At 47.8% G+C, this 22,207-nt stretch overlaps 1 protein-coding gene across 1 annotated transcript in view; it reads left to right on the top strand.

Moving 5' to 3' along the window:
* Positions 1 to 22,207, top strand: part of VWA5B1 (von Willebrand factor A domain containing 5B1) — a 46,962-nt gene that overhangs the window by 15,329 nt on the left and 9,426 nt on the right. Inside the window, exons 8-16 of the mRNA XM_052635975.1 lie at positions 3,615 to 3,725; positions 5,818 to 6,020; positions 6,956 to 7,070; positions 8,517 to 8,702; positions 10,958 to 11,141; positions 12,128 to 12,318; positions 16,773 to 16,974; positions 17,405 to 17,719; positions 20,272 to 20,409. Of these exons, the coding sequence (XP_052491935.1) occupies positions 3,615 to 3,725; positions 5,818 to 6,020; positions 6,956 to 7,070; positions 8,517 to 8,702; positions 10,958 to 11,141; positions 12,128 to 12,318; positions 16,773 to 16,974; positions 17,405 to 17,719; positions 20,272 to 20,409 (1,645 nt within the window). The remainder of the gene's footprint in view (positions 1 to 3,614; positions 3,726 to 5,817; positions 6,021 to 6,955; positions 7,071 to 8,516; positions 8,703 to 10,957; positions 11,142 to 12,127; positions 12,319 to 16,772; positions 16,975 to 17,404; positions 17,720 to 20,271; positions 20,410 to 22,207) is intronic.

Below are 22,207 nucleotides of genomic sequence, written 5' to 3'. Positions count from 1 at the left end.
CCCCTACACACCATTTGGCATGGCCAAACCAAACAGAAAAACCAGAAACTCACAGTCCAGTGAGGCTCGTAGCCCTGCTACCCAAGCGCTCCTGGGAGTGTGGTCTTGATGCTTTGGAGAGTTCTGAAGGAGTGCAGGTGAAAGAAGAATAACCCCCCCACACACACACACACACACATCCAGAAGCAGCCCATCTCCTTCAGAAGATCATTCACCTCAATTATGGCATTATCCAACTCTTCCTCGTATTTTCAGTTGCACAGATGTCTGCCTCCTTCTCTGGAATAATTCCCTTATTGAGGGGAAAGAGCAGATCTTCCTCTCTCTCTCCCCATGGGGTCTAGCTCTGTGTTCGTGCATCAAGAGCCCTTGGTTGCTGTTTACTGAACTAGGTAAAGGATTACAGTTCAAGAGAGCAAGGAGTGAGGGACCAAGGAAAGGGCTCTGCTGTCACCTGAAATTTTATCCCTCCCCCTAGCTTGTCCTTGGAGCAGGCTCTTGTTTCCAGGCAACAGGATCAGCAGGGAGTGGGGAGGGGGGGGTTACGTGGGATCCATGAGGTCTCCTCAGCCTTGCCATGACTGGGTTTGCTCTTGAAGTATGACAGAGCAGTCATATGTCAGATCCAAGCTCCTGTTTGAGGCCTCTTGACACTCAGGTGCAGGACTGGTACCTTTTCCCCATCCCTGCCCACCTCCAGTCTTCTTGCCTGGAGAATCCCAGGGATGGGGGAGCCTGGTGGGCTGCCGTCTCTGGGGATGCACAGAGTTGGACACGACTGAAGCGACTTAGCAGCAGCAGCAGCCACCCACCATCAAAGGCAGCAGCAAGATGGGGAGCTGTCCACAGTGCTAGAGTGCTGAAGCACGCATCAGGCCTGTGGGGCCATGTGTATTCCATTCCACAACTGTACCAATTTGTAAGACATCTCTTCAGTTACCTTAGAGTATCATGGGATCATATACCTAAAACATCTCTTAGAGAGCATTTAATCCTCTTTCCCCACCATTTTCCAAGTAAAGAAACTGAGTTCACAGAAGGCTAAGTGTTCTTCCAACATCACAGAGCTGGTGCAAGAACCTGAGCCTTCTGTCTTGACTTGGTGCTCATTTTCCTTACATTGCTGGCAGGGGATTATACAGACTCTTCCACTAAGAAAAGCTCTCTTCTCTGATTGTTATTCTTGCTTCATAGCTCTGTGGGAAAAGCAATGCCTGGGTTGCAGGGTCACTTCTGCCACAGACTTGCTATGTGGCTTTGGACAAGTTGATTCTCAACTCTGGGCTTCGTTTATTCTTGATGAGAAGGGAGGATTCATTCAGGGAGGGCAAGCATATGTCACACCTCCTTCCATTCCCCCTCTCCCAAGCCCAGACAGACATCAGTAATTGACCATGATCTCCAATGGTTTATGATGTCCATCTTCTTTGTGAATTGTACCTTTTATCATTAAAAAATACTCATCTCTGTTTCATACAAAAATAAAAATATAATTGACCATGACTTTTTTTTCAATGCTGAGCCTGGTCTCAATCTGTATATCCTTCTCAGCTTGGTGTTCCAGGCAGTTACTACCAGTTCAATGGAGTTTGTTAATGAATGAAAATCCAGTTCCTGAATTAAAGACCTACTGTTAGAATTCCTTGACAATAGCTTTCTCTAACTCTGATTCGAGTGTCAGTCCCTGTCCCCTTGGAGTCACTCATGCTTTCTTTTTCCAGGTCAGCTCGGGGAGCTCACGGTCATCCTTTCACAAATGGCTTTGTGTTGGCACAACCCATTCTGATAAACGTGCCCCTGTTAGAAAAAGTCACAGAAATTACTCAAGCCACTGTCCCTTTCCCCATTGACAATGAGGCCATTTGGGGATTGCTTAAGTCTTTCAGTGGCCCATTAGGTTGAAGTTTCTGGAAAAGCTAGGCTTCGGGATATAAGAGAGAATAGAAATCTAAACAGTCACGCCAAAAGGCAAAGTTCAGTCAATTTAATTTCCTGCAGCTGGTCTCCTTCTTCAGCTACCAATTGCTGCCAAAAACATGGCTTTAAAAATTGTAATAGGTGTGAGCAGAGACAGTCTGTAGGGATCAGCAGAGTCTCCTGCTAGCAGCAATACACATTAGCAGCTAATGAAAAAATAAACAGAGATTGACTTCTTTTGCAGAAAAACAAAATGTATTGACACAAGTAATAGAAGGAGATGGACAGAACATTGATGTTAATATTTGCAAAGCAGGGTGGGAGAGGGGCTGCAGGGCTATGGAGCCTGAAAGACCATATGGTGTGAACGTTGCCAGTATCTACTTGCAACTGTTTCCGTCTAGATTTTGGAGTATAACAGTTTGTTTCTGTGAAGCTATGCCGAGATCCCTGGGATGCCATCAATAAACTCCGTGAGGGTGGGGGAAAGCCCCTCATTCCCGAGCCTGTGCCAAGGCAGAGACAACATGACTGAATATCTCAGTGCTGTGCTTTGAAAGCCTCAGCCCTGTTCTTAGGTTTTATGATCCAGTGCAATTCCTCAGTTTCCTCATCTGTAAAATAGAGGTATTTTTATTAATATGTATTTGACAGGGTAGGTAATAATAATCGCTTACTGAATGTTTTACTGTGTGCCATGCTGAAGTTCAGAAAAATAACATAACTAACCCAAGGTCAAGTTAGTAAAGGTGAGATGGAAACCCAGATATGTTTAACTTCAGTGTATCTTCTCAACCACTATGCTATAATATATATTATAGAGAGGAAAAGAGATAATATACAGTGCTTAGCACATAGTGACTGCTTGACATTGATCACTGCGTCGTATCATCATCGTCATCGATACCGTCATCTTCCCACGTGTCACCTCCACCTTCTCTCTGCGTCATTATTTTTAGAATATACCTTGCTGAAGGCCTCCTGGTGTTGCCTGGTCAAATAGTTTCAGACTCTTTAATGTTCACAGGCTTGGAGTCAGAGCGACACGTTTGAGTCCCGGCTCCACTGATTTACAATCCAGATGCTCACAAACAAGCCACTCCCCCTCTCTGTGCCTCAGTTTTCTCTTGAATAAAATGAGGGTGATACGGTGCCTGCCTCAGAGTTATTGTGAAGGTTATGTGAGGTAATGCACGTAAAGTACATTCTGGGCGTTCAACAGAGGAGCTAAAGAGACTCTTCCTAAGAATGTATCCCTAGTTCATGATAATGGTGGGGGGGCGGTTCTGATCCAAAAGGCCCTGGATGAGAGCCAGACAGAAGCCTGCTCCATGGCCAGCGAGACCAGGCCCTGTATCTCCCTTAGATGTCAATTTTGTTTTGGCGGAAGGGAATGCGTACTTCCGGTTTTCCTTACCGCTCAGGGTCATAGGAGGTGAAATGGAACTGGCAAACTCTAATAGAATGGCTTTGAGACTTGCTACACGGATGAGGAGTTTTATGATGATGGCTTTGGCCCAGCCTCTGGTCAGCATCAGTGAATTTCTTTCTCTGGGGGAGGAAGCGATATCAGGTGCAGGCAGAGGGTGAAAGGTTACCTTGGAGGCTGCCTCTGTGCTGGTATGAGAACATCGCTTTGTGGTGGCCAAGGGAAGAACCCCTTCTGGAACCCTAAAAGTTCCTTCCTTCCCTATTAGGATGCCATGCTGGTGGCTCTTAAGAGCCTCATGCCAACCTGCCTCTTCAACATCATTGGGTTTGGATCCACGTTTAAAACCCTCTTCCCTTCCAGTCAGACCTACAGTGAGGTAAGGAGGGGGCATGGTTGGGACCAAGAGGGGTTGGGTGGTGAGGAGCGGAGGCAAGGGAGGGAAAGGAAAGAGGAGGTAACCTTAAGGCCTGCACTCAGAGGACCCTAACCCCGTGTAGAACCAGGAGCAGAGAACCATAGGGGAGACTCTCCCCTTGCAGGCCATCGCTGACCTCCCCCTCCCAAAAATAGGGAACATGTGGGGCAAAGTATGGGTGTGCTCAGGGAGGGAGCACAGGGAAGAGGGTACCTTAGGCCTCCCACCCGCAAGCCTCCCTCTCATAAGAATGATGGACTCACGCAAGGTTGAGTGAATGCGTCAATGGCAAGGGGCAGAGGAGTGAATAGGTGGGCAAGGGGGCTGAGAATGGCGCTCCACACAGCTCCACACAGCCACCACTCACAACGTGCGAACTTACGGTTGCCCTTTCTTTGTTCCTTTTTAAAAATGTAAACATCCCTGGAAAAGGTCGCACATCAGATCCTGATTGCTCAGCACAGAGGAGGTTTCCTTTTCTGATGAGTGAGGCAGGAGGTGTGGCGGAAAGACCTAGTCTAGAAATCTTACGATTTCTCAAGATTTCCAAACCACGAGGCACAGTTTAGAACAAGAAGACCTTGGCCCCAGCAGGATGTTCAGAACAGGAACATCCTAGGGGATTCCCTCGTGGCCTAGTGGTTCAGATTCTGGGTCTTCAGTGCTGTGGCCCAGGTCCCATCCCTGGTTGGAGAACTGAGATCCCACAAGCTGTGCAGCAAGGCCAAAAAGAAGGGGGAGGGGGGTGCGTCCCTGTACAGGTCTAGACACAGGGAAGAGGGAATGGAAGGATGGAGGGATGGATGGAAGAAGGGGGAAAGGAAGGAAGAAATGAAGGGAGGGAGGGAAAGAGAAAGAGGGGGAGAAGGTGTAGGAAACGAGAAAAGAGGGACATAGGAACCCCTTTTCAATTAAAAATAACTTCTTTATGGGTTTCTTCAATACAGAAATAATATATATTGATTGTCCCATGATTTTTAAATCTAGATAGCTGAAAAAATTTTTAAACCTCCCATCATTAGAAAAAAGAGAAAAAAAAAAAAACATTAAGAGCTTAGTATAAATCCCTTCTTGTTCTAAGCATTTGCACACATTTTCAATAAAGATAGGATTAGCCCTCCCACACTGTCTGTATAACCTATTTTTCTAACAGAACAGCCTATCCTGAGCATATGTCCAGGCCAGTAAGTATTAATCTGCAACATAATTTCAGTAGTTGCCTAGTATCTCACTGCACATAGACTGACTTATTTAACTAAACCCCTACAGCTGAGCATTTAAGTTGTCCCCATTTTTTTCTATTAGTTATCTTTGCAGCAAAGGCCTTGCATCCATCCTTAATGATTCCCTTGGAATAAATTTCTAGTCTTGCTGGTTCAAAGGGTACATATACATTCAAGGACTTTTGATATATCCCATCGCTCCAAGTGTGCCTGTTGGAAGAGCTTCTTCCTGAGTGAGGATCAGGAGGGCATGTGACATCCAGCAGGAATTTGTCCTTGCTCCGTGGCATCCATCCAATGCCAGGAACCCTTGGCCAAATGGGTCTCACAGTACTGGTCCACAAGGGCGGAAATCTGAAGCCCAGATGACAGAAATGGTTTCCTCAAAGGATCCTAGGAATTTAGTGCCACCAGTCAAGCCAGGACTCGAGTCTTAAGATTTCTAGACCACTGGTCTTTCCACCACACCTCCTGCCTCACTCATCAGAAAATAAACCTCCTCTGTGCTGAGCAATCAGGATCTGATGTGCTATCTTTTCCAGGGATGTTTACATTTTTAAAGAGGAAAAAAGGGCAACAGCGAGTTAATACATCGTGAGTGGTGGCATCTGGGACATTGGTAGATGGTGTTATTAGGCAGCTCACACCAGAAAACGACCACCTGTTCTTCCTGCATGTGGGGCAGAGATGAAACCGGGAAGAGGAGTCAACTCCAGGGAGGCTGAACTAAAATTCAGGGCAACAGAGGACTCATCCTCCGGGTGCTGGGCATCTCCATGCCATATGACGGCCCTGGGGACGACCTCCCTGCCCTTCACCTTTCTCTGTAGGAGAACTTGGCCATGGCCTGTGATAGCATCCAGAAAATGCGAGCTGACATGGGTGGCACCAACATCCTCTCCCCGCTCAAGTGGGTCATCCGGCAGCCAGTGCTCCGAGGCTGCCCGAGGCTTCTCTTCCTGATCACAGACGGCGCCGTCAACAACACCGGGAAGGTGCTGGAGCTGGTGCGAAACCACGCCTTCTCCACCAGGTGGGCACAGGCTGAAGGTCTAGGGCTCGGGTTTTCTGGGCTGCCCTGGGCTGGGGATGCCAGACCTGGGGTAATGTGGAAAATGCCAGAAGGAAAGGCAAGGACCCACAATTCCTCCAGTGCTTTGCTTTCAGGGTGGTGTCCAGTCCAGTTCAGTTCAGTCGCTCAGTCGTGTCCAACTCTTTGTGACCCCCATGGACTGCAGAAGGCCAGGCCTCCCTGTCCATCACCATCTCCCAGACTTTATTCAAACTCATGTTCACTGAGTCTGTCACGCCATCCAACCATCTCATCCTGTGTCATCCCCTTCTCCTCCCACCTTCAATCTTTCCCAGCATCAGGGTCTTTTCAAATGAATCAGCTATTCACATCAGGTGACCAAAGTACTGGAATTTCAGCTTCAACATCAGTCCTTCCAAGGACTATTCAGGACTGATTTCATTTAGAATGGACTGGTTGGATCTCCTTGCAGTCCAAGGGACTCTCAAGAGTCTTCTGCAACACTACAGTTCAAAAGCATAAATTCTTCAGCGCTCAGCTTTCTTTATGGTCCAGCTCTCACATCCATACATGACCACTGGAAAAACCTCAGCCTTGACTAGACGGACCTTTGTTGGTGGTGTGGCTAACTTCAAAGTTTGCCTTTTCCCCACAACAGTTCAGGAAGGATAAGATGCTCACGATCTTGCATCCAGGTCGCAAAGAGCAGCCTCAGCAGAGGAAGGCCTTCCTGCTTTGGCTCTGCACTGGGGTGGGAGGTGATGGGCTGTCCATGTGTGAATGAGTGTCCATGGATGCCCTTCTTCCTTCTCCCTCACCCTCTCCCTGAATCCAGGGCCAGCTCAGAGATAGCTCATGATCTGCCCCTTTCCTATCAGGGGACAAAATGGCAGAGAAGGTGGGAAGTACCAGTCTCTTTTCTCCCCCTCTCCCAGGTGCTATAGCTTTGGAATTGGACCCAACGTCTGCCACAGACTGGTGAAAGGGTTGGCAACTGTGTCCAAGGGCAGTGCTGAGTTCCTGGAGGAGGGGGAGCGGCTGCAACCCAAGGTAGGCAGAAGGACCTCAGTCTTTTCTGGTGCTGGAACTTCAGAAGCCCAGACTGGCCACACAGCAACTCAGTGGTGGAACTGGGATTTCACCCCAAATCTGAGCTCTCCACTAGGCCAAATTGCACCTCAGGGAGAATCACAGGTGGAGGCACAGAGTGGGCAATTTCTGGAGTTAGTGCAGGACACTGGATGCCCTTGTCTCCATCCTCTGGGTCATATGTTCTATTCATCCTGGGTGGGTAGGATTGGGGCTGCCAAAGGAATCACTGCCTCTTGGATATGAGTTGTGTCTGGGGTCCTTTCTGGACATGTTCCTGATGATGATAAATGATGGCTCAGCAGAATCTAAAGGGCCCAGAAGACATCAAGGCAACTAGTCTTCTCTCCATGTCCTGCATAATTGGCACAAGTAATCCAGCCCTTAGAGAGTCTCTGTGTTGGTCCATATCCTCCAGGGACAAGAAACAAGAAAGCTGAAGAGCAAGAGGTTTCTTGAGGGATTAAAATCTGTGGAAGGGAAGAGGAAACAGGGAGGAAAACTCTTTAGTCCATGCAGATGAGGCACTTGTGAAAGGGAAGGAGGGAAACAGAATTGAGCAGGGAGAGCCTCAGATGTCAGTGCAGGTCTGGCAAGGTCTTAACCAACCCACCAGGGATCTCTGGAGCAAGAGTTGCCCATTAGATCATCTGTGTTGGGTGGAAAGGCCAGGCACTGCTCATTTGCTCCCTGGCGGCTTCCAGGGAGTGGTGTAGTCTTGGTTTGAAAGCTGAGGCATTGCACGTGGAGACTGCCATCTAACTGCATTCCTTGCAGCAAAAGAGCACAGTCTGTCTCAAAGGGAAAATTGAAAGTGCATCTCTATGGCTGCCATACTTCCCAGATCATTTTTTTCTCCACCTTTGTAGTACACTTGAGGAAATCACTCTAGGGGATGCTAAGCCACTAAGTGCTAAACTAGCTGTCATTTGTTGAACACCTGTCTTGTGGCAGATACTTGAAATGCGGTATCCCAGGTAGTCCTCTCAACTACACTGAGAGTGGAGAATTACCAGCTCCCTTTAACAGAAAGGGACCCAGGAAGGTCTGTGGCCCAGGAAGACAAATTGACTTGCTCAACAATCACTGTTCAGTCTGTGTTTTGACACAACTTGCTGTATGCCCCTGGCTCATCGTAATCCTACTTTGAGTCTTGGGTTTTTCTCACTTATAAATGCTAAGCTTAGAGGTGACAGCAAAGATCTGCTCCAGCTCTGACATCCTAGGAGCCTAAGAAGCTCAGATGCCTGTTCACCACTGAACAGGCCGCCCCAAGGTGTCTTGTCACGTCCTCTCTGCTCCTCCTCCTCCTGGTCATGCTCACATGGTCTTCATGCTCCTCACGTGTGCATATCCCCACTCACACATGTATCCCCCCCCAACCTGTGTTCTGACCTTGCCCAACAGATGGTCAAATCCCTGAAGAAGGCTATGGCCCCGGTCCTGAGTGATGTGACTGTGGAGTGGGTCTTCCCTGAGACCACCGAGGTCCTGATCTCACCTGTCAGCACCAGCTCCCTCTTCCCCGGAGAACGGCTGGTGGGGTATGGCATTGTCTGTGATGCCTCTTTATACATCTCCAATCCTAGAACTGTAAGTATTTTAGAAATTCCAGGAGTCGGTGGGGGTCCAGAACCCTGCCCACGAGGCCATCCTTGGCTGGAAAGACTGTTTATTTGTGGCAGCCAGGAGGGCAGACTGCTGTGGGGTATAGTTGTTAGGCCATAGGCATTCAGTCAAGTGGTGACACTGCTTGGATAAATGCTACTATCTCAGTCTGCGGTTCTCTAGGTCCCCTGCAGCTGAAGAACTTGGGGAACATGTTTAAAATGTAGAGCCCTTGCTCCAACCCAGGTCTACTGAATAACACTTAGCAGCTAAGGCCCAGGAACATGCATTTTACATAGTTGACCCAAAGTAGGCTATGGGTATATTTGATGAACAATTCAGTTCAGAACAGCAATCATGTTTCCTTCCCCTAAACACTCTAATCCAGCCATATGTCCTTAGAAGAATTTGTGTTTTACTTCTTAACATGGGTAATTCTGTTGTATGTGGTGGCAGAAGTGGGATAAAAGTGAGGAGCTTCTCAAAGGGAGGTGAAATCCTAAATGCTAAAATGTAGAAGATTGCCCGAGAAGCTATTTTCTCACTTAGCGTCCTTCTTTACTCTTTAGTAAGTCTCTCAACTCCCCTTTAAAGGATTTGTCATCTTATTTTCTTTTTAAACCAGAGTCACAAACTAAATGCCCAGAGGGACTGGGCAGGTATAAAATGAATGAAATGAACTTGTTATAAAAATTGAAGGGGAAAATATCATGAAGGATAGCAGACATTCCTGACAGAGAGGAAATGAGTGGTGGGGAGGAATATAGCAAACTGGATCACACAGCTCAGCTCAGTTCAGTCGCTCAGTCGTGTCCGACTCTTTGTGACCCCATGGACTGCAGCACGCCAGGCCTCCCTGTCCATCACCAACTCCTGGAGTCCACCCAAACCCATGTCCATCAAGTTGGTGATGCCATCCAACCATCTCATCCTCTGTCGTCCCCTTCCCCTCCTGCCCTCAATCTTTCCCAGCATCAGGGTCTTTTCAAATGAGTCAGCTCTTCACATTAGGTGGACAAAGTATTGGAGTTGCAGCTTCAAAATCAGTCTTACCAATGAACACCCAGAACTGATCTCCTTTAGGATGGACTGGTTGGATCTCCTTGCAGTCCAAGGGACTCTCAAGAGTCTTCTCCAGCACCACAGCTCAAAAGCATCAATTCACACATCCTGTCTAAATTGTCAGCCCCTACTCAGGTCTAACAAAGGGTTGCCATGGAAGAATGTAGGCCTTGTGTTAAATGTATTTCTAATCTTTCAAGCAAAGTTAGGATTTTATTTGAAATTTTCAGATGTTATAAAGATATGGAATCTCTTAAGAACCATGGTCAGTAATGGTAAGTGTATTCTGGAGAGTGGGTTCTTCAACTGCAGAGGAAACACACGAAACCAAACACTGGTCAAGACTTTGCACAGACTAGGCCCTTCTTGGAGGTCTGGGAGGTAGTAGACGACTACCACTGCTAGCAGGGATATCAAATCCATTCTCTTCTCCTTACGCATGAGACTAGCAATGCTTTCTCCTCCTACTAGAAGAGTTGTTGGGTAAAGAGTGTGATCATGGCTTACCCTCATGAAAGGCAATCTAGAAATAACTAATAAAATTAGACATATATAACTATTCAACCCAGCAAAACCTCCTAAGAGTCAAATACATAGAAACAAAAGTGATATAATAGATTTATGGCCAAGAATTTATTGTAGTATTTTTTTATGGTGGCAAAAAAATAAATGGCCACAAAGCAAATGCTTCATAATAAGGGGTGGTACAGTATCATACAGTCAAATGATTAAGAGAGTAGTTGATATGAAAGATTTCCAAAATGTTTTAAGCGTGAAATTCAAGGTACTGACAAAATGTAAGTAATATGGCCGCAAAAAACCTTTATATTTTTATAGTTTATATCACGGGGAATGGAATGAGGGCAACAGATGGTTCACACTATTGTTTTTGTTTATCTATTTGAAGACAGCAATAGCATTTAGAATTACATTTTAATTTAACAAAGAATATAATTATAAATATAAACAGCATAAGTGATATGGAAAGCCATTTCCATTCATCATCCCTTAAACAGCAGTCTGCCTAAATTCCCGGAGCAAGCAAAACCGTTGCCTATTATTCTGGTTCTTCAAAGGTGGAGCCTCCACCATCTCCTGTCACACCCCTTGCTGCCCTTTGGACGTCCTTCTTGACACCTAGCCTCACTCTAAGCCCTCTTTTCTCTTCCTCCCTCCAGGACAAGAGAAGACGATACAGTATGCTGCACTCTCAGGAGTCCGGCAGCTCTGTCTTCTACCACTCACAGGATGAGGGGCCCAACCCAGACAGCGGGGACTGTGTCAGGAGCGTGGGGGCACCGTTCAGCCCGAGACAGGCCAAAGACACCCAGCCGTCCAGCGGGGACGCCACCCCCAATCCCGGTTAGTTGGCTGCGGTTTGTACTTCACGCCCTTCTCCAGGGAAGCCACGATTGCTACATTTTTACTGAGTACCTACTATGTGCTAAGTACTTACTAACAATCTCGGTGAATGGTTAGCAGCTGCAGAGGCGGGTTACTATTACATCAGCTTTACAAATGAGGAAACTGAGACTTGGAGAATTTTAGCAACTCAGCTAACTAAGCTTCTGGAACTCGAAAGAGGGAGAGCACAGATAGTCTATATCCATCTTCCTCCAAAACTCCTTTATGGCATTAGTTTCCATTCGTAGGGTATTTACTGATCACCTACTAAGGTTAGATCCTGAGCACAGAATGGGAAGCAAAGATGGCTCAAACGTGGCACCTGTCCCTCCGAAGCCTTCCGACTTTGAGAAAGACACAATTGTCCTTGATTCTGTTAGAAAGCAGAGTGACAAGGACCATAGGAAAATTTAACAAACTGTAGGAATCCCAGGGAAAGGACCATCCGGCAGAGGATATTAGCAAAGACATGAGAGGGGCACCAGTTCTTAGAAGTGGGGAGGGGAGATTCCAGGCAGCAGGCACTGCCTGAGCTAAGACGTCGAGGTGTCGTACCTAGAGACCACACACACAGCCGGTATGTTTGGGGCACAGATGCCTGGAAAAGGAGTAGAGAGAGTGGCTGGGCAGATAGATTAGAGCTAGGTTGGGCAAGGCTTTGGATGCCAGGTGAGGCGAGACCCCGCACATGTTTCAGTAGGTAAGTGAACGTGAAAGTCACTCAGACGTGTCCCACTCTTTGCAACCCCATTGACTATACAGTCCATAGAATTCTCTAGGCCAGAATACTGGAGGGGTAGCCTTTCCCTTCTCCAGGGGATCTTGCCAACCCAAAAGGTAAGCAGTGGAAACCTCAAGAAGTATCCAAGCAGGCAAGGGGTCTATAAGCCCCTCTCTCTTTCTCCAGCCTGATGGCTTGCTTCTCTGTCACCACTCCTGCCCAGGTCTAGACCTCTCCCAGCGACGGCGGGCATATAGCACCAACCAGATCACCAACCATAAGCCCACCCCAAGGACCCTCATAGCCAGTGACCCCACAACGGCTACGAGGAGATACCCACTGCGGAAAACCAAGCTGCAGGACCTCACCAACCAGACCAGCCTGGATGCTCCGTGGTGGCAGATTGATTTGCAGGTACCCTAGCAGGGAATTTTGGAGTTAGGGGTCGCCATAGATGGGAGGAGCTGTGTCTCTTGCTTCAGTCGGAAGGATGGAGTTTGACTGCAGTTTACACTGACATGAGTCAGTTCCTCCTGTTTCCAAATCTTTGCCTACCTGACCTCCAACTGACACCTTCCTAATAATGATACCCACCGGTCAATGACATCACATATTCTCTTCTCATAGAACTTCCCAGCTGTCAAACAGCACTGCATTTGCACCCTCATTTGATTTTACAGTGCCCCTTGGAAAGGAGGGAGTGTAGGAGCTAGCCACCCCCACTCTGTACAGGTGTGGAAAATGAGGGTCACAAAGTAAAGTGACTCACCCAGGGTCACTCAGCCAGTCAGGGGATTGCAACCCAGGACCTTTTGCCTGCAAAGCCCTTGCTTTCCCCTCTTCATCCCTTTCTGCACCTTCTGAAAACCTCAAGGGTTGTGCATTCATCCAGGGAGGAGATCATCTCAGAGTTAGAGGCACAGCAGGACCAGTTATCCAGTGTCCAGCTCGACTAGGGTTTCTCAGCCCCACACTATTGAAGCGGTAACTCTTGGTTGTGGGGCTGTCCTATGTACTGCAGAATGTCAGGCAGCTTCCTTGGCCTCTATCCACTGGTTGCCAGTAACACTACCATCCCCAGTCGGGACAACCAAACATGTCTGCAGACAGTGCCAACTGTCCCCAGGGCAGGGCAGCAAAATCACCAGGTTTGAGAAACACCGTGGTAACCCGAATGGATGTTTGCTATGATCTGTATGCCTTAGCCCATTTTCTTACAAATGGGCTTTGCATAGCATTGTCATTGTGAGTCTGTGGTTCCATAAATGTAGCCTTTCATCCTCCCATTCCCCCCAATAACCCCATCCCTCCCCATCTGCACATATACATAAGCCCTCTGCGCTCCCCAGCGATGGAAACACTGCCACCTTGTCCCTGAAGGTGCTTCTCTGTGCTTAGCCAGAAACCATTCGATGAGGTTAGAAGACATTGACTGTGGAGTCAGACAGACTCTGCTCCTTAAGCACGTTGCTTAACCTCTCTGAGCCCCAACTTTTCATCTCTGCAAAGGAGAGACTAGCTTGTCAGACAATTGGACCAAGAGTCAGCAACAGATGTTTCCTGGGAGCCAACCGTAGGTGGAAGACTCTCGCAGCATCTGCTGATAAGACATAAAGTAGCTAGTGCAGCACCTGGCACACAGTAGGTGTCCTTTATTTTTTTTAGTTTCTCTTTTTAATGCATTTATTTTTAATTGAAGGGTAATTCTTTGCAATATCGTTTCTCCCGTGCATCAACATGAATCAGCCATAAGTAAACATATGTCCCCTCCCTGCTGAACCTCTCTCCCACTTCTCAGCCCAGCCCACCCCTCCAGTTTGTCATAGAGCACTGGTTTGAGCTCCCTGACTCACACAGCAAATTCCCCCTGGCTGTCTATTTTACATGCGGTAGTGAGTACGTTTCCAGGCTGCTCTCTCCATTCGTCCCTCCCTCTCCTTCCCTGCCTGGGTCAACAAGTCTGTTCTCTACATCTGCGTTTCCATTGCTGCCCTGCAAATAAGTTCATCAGTACCATCTTTCTAGATTCCATAGATATACACCTGTTAATATGTAACATTTGTTTTTCTCTTTCTGACTTACTTCACTGTGTGTAATAGGCTCTAGGTTCATCCACCTCATTAGAACTGACTCAAATGTATTCCTTTTTACAGCTGAGTAATATTCCATTGTGTATATGTAACACAGTTCTTTATCCATCCATCTGTCAATGGACATCTAGGTTGCTCCCATGTCCTAGCTATTGTAAATAGTGTTGCAGTGAAGGTTGGGGTACATGTGTCTTTTTAAGTTGTGGTTTTCTCAGGGTATATGCCCCGTAGCGGGACTGTTGGGTGAAATGGTATCCATTACGCACAGTTCTGCTTGGTGAGAGCTCTGGACAGTTTGGCTTCTCTCCTGCTCACTTCTGACCCATTTTTGTTTATTGCCCCCTATCCCCTTCTTGATTTCTTCCACAACGTGATAATCCTCAGTATACTTACGTGAATGCGTATGTATGCACATACACGCACAACCTCCCTGCAGCCTATGGATGGCTGAAGGGCGCTGAGTCTTAGACTATTGTTGCTGTGGAACCTGTGGCAGTCTCTATTTCTCAGTGTGGTGGTGACCGCGGAGCAGGAGTGAGGGGAATCCCAGTCTCTGATGGGGATGAAGGGGTTAAGGACATTCTGGGACTCAGTAGCCTTGTCTGGGTACCAGTTCCCACGGAGGCCATCCTAAGAGGGGCCAGTCTGTTTCACCTCCCACACCCTTGTATCATCCCCAGGACCTCAGGCCCAGAGGAAACAGGAAGGCCATCTCTGACCCCTGCCCCCAAGAAACCCCCTCTACTGGGAAAGCACAGTCCTCTTTCCAGTAAATATTTGATAGAGATGAGAAAGACTCTGTGGTTAATCATTAGTCTAAAAACTAAGGGGCAGTGTTTCTCTCTGTTATACCCAAGTGTCTTTGTTCCCCTACACCCTCCTCCTTACAGGCAGGTGTACATGTTCCCAGAGGTACAACTTTTATTTTTAACTAATTTAATATTCTTTAATTACAAAAGTAATACATACTTAGGGTTCTCAATGACTAAAAAAAAAAACCTCAAACAGTTCGGTTGAATATAAAGTCTAAGTACCCCTCTCTTGTGCTTTGTGCCCACTTGGTTTGGGGCATTTTCTTCCAGAAATACTACACACACTCAAAAACACACATGTGTAACACACATATATGTTTTGAATAATCACATATACAAACTGGTCTCCAATTTACTTTTTAAATGTCTTTTTAATTCACTTCTTATATGCAGTAAAAATTACTCTGTTTTGTGAACATCTCTATGAATTTTGACAAATACACGCAGTCATGTAACTCTCACCACTATCAAAATATGGACCAGTTGAAATTTTTTTAAATATACACTTTATCTTGGATGTCTTCCTGTCTGGATACAGGTGTGGAAAAATCCACCACTTTCATTTCAGTGTTGTATGACGCTCCACTGCACAGATGTACCGAAACGAATTTTGGCTTCCTAGAAGGTGACTCAGCGGTAGAGAATCTGCCTGCAGTGTAGGAGGCTCAGGTTCAGTCCCTGGGTCGGAGAGATTTCCTGGAGGAGGAGATGGCAACCCACTCCAGTATTCTAGCCTGGGAAATCTCACAGACAGAGGAGCCTGGTGGGCTACAGTCCACGGGGTCGCAAAAGAGTCCAGCATAACTTAGCGACTAAACCACAACGACCATGATGTATACACCATCCCCTATCAACGGCCTTTTAGAAAGTTTCCAGATTCTCACTTTCTCAAACAGTCCCACAATAAATATACAATACATGCACATGGATATTTTCATCCTTGTGTGTTGCCACAGAATTAAATTCCTAAAAGTGGAATTGCTGGGTCAGAGGAGCTTGTGCATTTTCAATGCTGACAGATGGCACATTGCTAAATCGTTCCCCCACAGGAGTGCTTCAGCGCAGGGGCCCATCAACAGTCCATGAGAACTCCTGTCTCCTCCTTGGCAACAAGGGTGTCATCAAACATTTAAATATTTGCTAATCCATAGATGGAAAAATCATAACTTATTCCAATTTAGAGCAATGCTCCTGAGACTGAGCATGTTTTCACAGGCTCATATAATACTTTTCTCATAAAAGCATTTTGTAGAAAATGATCTTTGTCATGCATGCTGCAAATATATTTCCCAGTTGACTTCTTGCCTTTTGAAGTGTTTTGTACTAGCACTGGACGGATTAAATCCACAAAACAGAAGTCCAGAAATAAAACCAAATGTTCATGACAGCTTAGTCAGGATAGAGGCGGAGAACTGATAAACTGCAGGGACTCGATGAATGAACTGTCATCAGTAAATGGTGATGACATTTGTACTATTCAGAAAATCAAAGAAAAGGCTGTTTTCTATTTCCTTACACCAAAATAATTTTTGTGTGAATCAAAGATTTAAATAAAAACAGAATCACAAAAATTCTAGAATTTTTTTTTTTCCTATTGGGAAAGACTTTTTAGCATGACAAATGGGAAGACATAAGGGGAAAGGTTGATAATTATAACCACACACACAAAGTTTTAAACTTTACGGCCAAAAACAAAACCAAAAAAAAAAAAGTGGGTTTAGAATATTATCCATGGTACATGATTTTCCCATGGTTTTCTGTGGTTTGGACTTTATCCACGATTTGGGATTATTTGTGCCGATGTTTCTCATGGGTAGTGGAGAGCGGGTCACGTGTCCTTGGGCGCTATGGGGGCAGTCCCCAGGGAGGAGCTGTGATGTGCCAGGGAAAGAGCGGTGGCTGGGGGCAGAGGGGAGGGGCCCACTGCCAGGAGCTCAGCCTTCTCCTCTTCCTCTTGCATTCTTAGCCCTTGCTGAACGGTGGCCCAGACCTGAGCCAGGGTCCCAAACTCCGGGGTCCAGGGGCCCGCAGGCCCTCTCTGCTGCCCCAAGGCTGCCAGCCCTTCCTACCCTCCAACCAGGAGACCCAGGCCTGGAGCCCCATGAAAGAGCTGGATCTTGGGTCCAATTTGAAGCCTGCCTCAGAGAGCCGCAGCCCTGGGGACCTGGGTAAGTGTCCACAGGGTCCAAGACCTGACTGCGGACAGGGAGGAATCCTAGGCTGGAGCCCATCCTGGGGGAGGCGGGGCAGTGTCTGCTATGGCCCATCCCTGCCAGGGACCTCACCAACCCCTCCTTCCCAATCAACTTGGTCTTTGGGCTACCTGCGAGGCTCCCAGATGTCCTCCCTGCAGAGAGCTCCCCACTCTCTGGCCCCCTCAGGTACTGACTTCCTGGGAGGGGGTCCGCCCTACTCTTGGGGACAAGCCCGTGCTACCCCTGTTCTCCTAAGCAGCGCTGTGGGTTCCCTGGGGCGGGAGGAGCGAGGCGGGACTGTCCTTGCTTAGTGTCTGCATCCGGGGAGGTATGTAATGTCCCCTGGGAGTGGACCCTCTGTCCTGCAGCTCAGATCTCAGCCCGCTGGTTCCTCCGCCCGCAGAGCCGTCCCATCACCCCTCTGCCTTCGCGACGGAGACGTCCTCCGACTGGGAGCCCCTGGCCGAGTCTGAGGAGCGGGCCAGCCCCAGCAGGCCCGCCACCCCAGGGCCCGTGCTGGGTAAGGCCGTGGTCAAGGGCCTGCGGGACAGCCAGCATTTGCAGTGGGAAGTGAGCTTCGAGCTGGGGCCTCCCGGCCCCGAGAAGGGCGGCGCGCAAGAGCCCGACCTGTGGAGCGAGACCTTCCACCACCTGGCGGCGCGCGCCATCATCCGGGATTTCGAGCAGCTGGCGGAACGAGAGGGTGAGATTGAGCAAGGTGAGCGCCGCGGGCCCGCCCCTCCGCGCGGCCCCGCCCCTCCGCGCGGCCCCGCCCCCTCACCGCAGCCCTGCCCCCGGCGCGGCCCTGCCCCTCACAGAGGCCCCGCCCTTTCCGCTCAGCTCCGCCCCTCATCACGGAGCGGCCCTGCCCCTTGCCTCTCTCCCGCCCATCCTCGCGGCCCCGCCCCTCCTAGAAGCCCCGCCCTTTGCCTCTACACCAGGGGCCGCCCTCTTTCCTGGCCCCACCCCTTACTTCTCTCCTCAGCCCTGCCACCGCCCAGCGCTCCACCTCCTCTCCGCATAGCTGCCTCCAGGTGCATCCCTTGACCCCCACTGTCCCCCTCTCAACACACACACACACACACACACACACACACACACACACACACACACACACACACACACACACACACACGGCCGAGGGCTCCACCTTCTGCTTGATCTGCCCGGTGACCTGTTCTCTCCTCCCTCCTGCCCCCCTGCTATGGGTCCCTCAATAACTTCAGATATGCAGATGACACCACCCTTATGGCAGAAAGTGAAGAACTAAAGAGCCTCTTCATGAACGTGAAAAAGGAGAGTGAAAAAGTTGGCTTAAAACTCAACATTCAGAAAACGAAGATCATGGCATCTGGTCCCATCACTTCATGGCAAATAGATGGGGAAACAGTGGAAACAGTAGCAGACTTTATTTTCTTGGGCTCCAAAATCACTGCAGATGGTGACTGCAGCCATGAAATAAAAAGACGCTTGCTCCCTGAAAGAAAAGTTATGACCAACCTAGACATCATATTAAAAAGCAGAGACATTACTTTGCCAACAAAGGTCCGTCTAGTCAAAGCTATGGAGAAGGAAATGGCAACTCACTCCAGTATTCTTGCCTGGAGAATCCCAGGGATGGAGGAGCCTGGTAGGCTGCCGTCTATGGGGTCACACAAGTCAGACATGACTGAAGCGACTTAGCAGCAGCAGCAGCAGCAGTCAAAGCTATGGTTTTTCCAGTAGTCATGTATGGATGTGAGACTTGGACCATAAAGATAACTGAGCCTGAAGAATGGATGCTTTTGAACTGTGGTGTTGGAGAAGACTCTTGAGAGTCCCTTGGACTGCAAGGAGATCCAACCAGTCCATCCTAAGGGAAATCAGTCCTGAATATTCATTGGAAGGACTGATGCTAAAGCTGAAACTCCAATCCTTTGGCCACCTGATGTGAAGAACTGACTCATTTGAAAAGACCCTGATGCTGGGAAAGATTAAAGCCAGGAGGAGAAGGGGACAACAGAGGAGGAGATGGTTGAAAGGCACCACTGACTCTATGGACATGAGTTTGAGCGAACTCCAGGAGTTGGTGATGGACAGGGAGGCCTGGTGTGCTGCAGTCCATGGGGTCGCAAAGAGTTGGACACGACTGAGTGACTGAACTGAACTGGACAGTAGGACTCTGGAGACACTACCATGAGGACCACCCTATTCCACCTCCCTAGCTCCTCTGGGACCACACCTCTCCTCCCACAGAACCCTCTAGGCCTAATCGGTCCGCCCATCACACTTCGAGGCCATTTATTGAGTGTGGATCAGCTGGGGGTCAGGCTGGACAGCCTAGTGACCACCGTCATCCCCGTCCTTACTTATGAGTGCTTGACACAGATGAGCTGGGAGGCCGGCCGACATGAATCAAACAATTATACACACCATTAATTGAGTGCATTTGTCCTAATGCTATTAAGAAGAAACAGGAATCCAAGCAATTGTATAACAAGGATGGTGGGGAGGCTCATTTACTCCAGGAACTGGAGCAAACTTTCAAGAAAGTGATTGCTGAGCTCTTGATGAAGCATACTTGGAGAACAGATATGGATATACATAGAGAATATTTCTATTGTTTGTTATCATTTATGCCTTATTTATATAATAATACTACATGGTTTTTGTTTTATATTATTTGTAGTTTTGTATACGTTATTTGTTTTCTTACCATGAGCACTTTTCCTTATAGTTTACAGGACATTTGTCCATCATTCATGCCAAGAAGACTCCTCACCTATTCAGTAGGAAGAGTCTGGACTTTGGGTCAGGCCATCCTGTGTCCTGATCTCAGGTCCATTCCTAAGTTGCTGTGTGACCCTCTGTGCCCCACTTCCCCTTTCTGGTTTGTCTCTGTGAGGCGGATCTATGGTCTTCATGCAGCCAGGGGACCTGCGGAAAGATTCTCAGCACACAGCTGCAAAATGAAAATAGAAAATACTGCCAACACAGAGATTTGGGTTTTTTAAATAACACTAAAGTTATTTAAGGAAAGTAACTGTCATTTTTATTAGCTACCTTACCTCTTTTACATTAAAATAGCCGTATTTTATGAAATGATGGTGGAGGTTTTAATAATTTTGAGAGTTTATTTTTTTAATGTCCTTAATGGCAAGTTGGTAACCCCTTAATTGTAAGGCCTGATTGAATTCCAAAGATGGGACCACCGACCTAGCCCTCCTTTTAGCCCCCTGTGAGGTAGGACTTTCCGAGTCCGCACAGTGACCTTGGCCCCTCCCTCTGCAGGGTCCAGCCGCCGCTACCAGGTGAATGCTGTGCACACCAGCAAGGCCTGCAACGTCATCAGCAAGTACACAGCCTTTGTGCCCGTGGACATAAACAAGAGCCGTTACCTGCCCACTGTGGTGGGATACCCCAACTCCGGTAAGGCAGATGCAGGGTCCTCTCAGTGGGCCGGAGGCGGGGGCTAGGGTGCAAAGGAGCCTCGACCAGTGGGAAGGGGTTCAGGGAAAGGCCTAGAAGTGAAAAAGCCCCAGGCAGAGAGGGTCTGACCACCAAGGCGTAGGGGGCTCACGAGCCCACAGCCTACTGCTCTGCAGAGGGCTGTGAAACTATCCTGCTCTCTTTTTTCCTACTAAATGAATTTGACTTTATTGTCCTTTTTCCATTTGGTATGTGTCACTGTAGAAAATTCTAAAATATTGAAAGATGTGGATGGACCTCGAGGTGATCGTACTAAGTAAGCCAGACAGAGAAAGGCAAATATCATACACTATCACTTATATGTAGAATCTACAAAAAATGATCCATATGAACTTATTTTCAAAACAGAAACAGACCCACAGACAGAGAAAACAAACTTATGGTTATCAAAGGGGGAAGTGGGGGAAGGATAAATTAGGAGTTGGGGATTAACAGATACACACTACTGTATATAAAATAGGTGAGCAGTAAGGACCTACTGTATAGCATAGGGAAAGTGAAGTCGCTCAGTCGTGTCCGACTCTTTGCGACCGCATGGACTGTAGCCTACCAGGCTCCTCCCTCCATGGGATTCTCCTGGCAAGAGTACTAGAGTGGGGTGCTATTTCCTTCTCCAGGGGATCTTCCCAACCCAGGGATCGAACCTGGGTCTCCCACACTGCAGGCAGACACTTTAACCTCTGAGCAACCAGGGAAGCCCTAGGGAACTATACTCAATATTGCATAATAGCCTATATGCAGTAGGTAGAATACGTGTAGCTGAACCACTTTGCTGTATATCCGAAACTAGCACAACATTGTAAATCAACTACACTTCAATGGAAAATAAATAAAAATAAAATATAGAAAGACATTAAGCACATGAAAGTGACTGGAACTGACAGTCATCCCGAAATGAGTACTAATTACCCCCTTGGTGTGATCATCCTTCCAGGCTTCTGTGAGTATCCATATGTAGAGCAATCAAAAGATAGATCATTTTGCGTGAACTGAATCATACCAATATGTGCTATATCTTACAAACTCTGGGTGTGGGAAATATGTTTCCACTTTTCATTTTAATAGTAACAATTCCAGTGGTAAAGAAGCTGTTGGCTAATGCAGGAGATGCGAGAGACGTGGGTTCAATCCCTGGGTCAGGAAGATCCACCGACTCCAGTATTCTTGCCTGGAAAATTCCATGGACAGAGGAGCCTAGTGGGCTACAGTCCAGGGTCACAAAGAGTCAGACATGACTAAGCACATGGCAGGGAGCAATCATCATAACAGCCAATTAGACAGTGTTCCAAAGCACTTTATATATATTAAATCATTTAATCCTCAAACAGCTCTGCAGAGAAGATACCATTACCCTCATTTTACAGATGCAGAAGCAGAGGCAAAGGGGGGTGAGTCACTTCCACAGTTACGCAGCGCAAAGGGCAGTGAGGCTTTAATTCACAGTGACCCGGCTTCAGAGTCTGCGCCCTCAGCTATCCCGCTCCACTGCCTCTTCAGGTTTATCTCAACCTATTTACCAGCCCCAGGTTTGATCCCTGGGTCAGGAAGATCCCCTGGAGAAGGGAATGGCAACCCACTCCAGTATTCTGGCCTGGAGAATTCCCTGGACAGAGGAGGCTGGCGGGCTACCGTCCATGGGGTTACAAAGAGTCAGACATGACTGAGCGACTAACACTATTATTTTTAAACCTTCTGTTTGTTCCCCCTTTTGATTATTGTAAATTATGCTGCAAAGGAC

The sequence above is a fragment of the Budorcas taxicolor genome, chromosome 2 (genome assembly GCF_023091745.1).
Source record: "Budorcas taxicolor isolate Tak-1 chromosome 2, Takin1.1, whole genome shotgun sequence".
Taxonomy (NCBI): domain Eukaryota; kingdom Metazoa; phylum Chordata; class Mammalia; order Artiodactyla; family Bovidae; genus Budorcas; species Budorcas taxicolor.
Note: the sequence above shows the minus strand (reverse complement) of the source record. Positions and strands in the feature narration are given on the sequence as shown.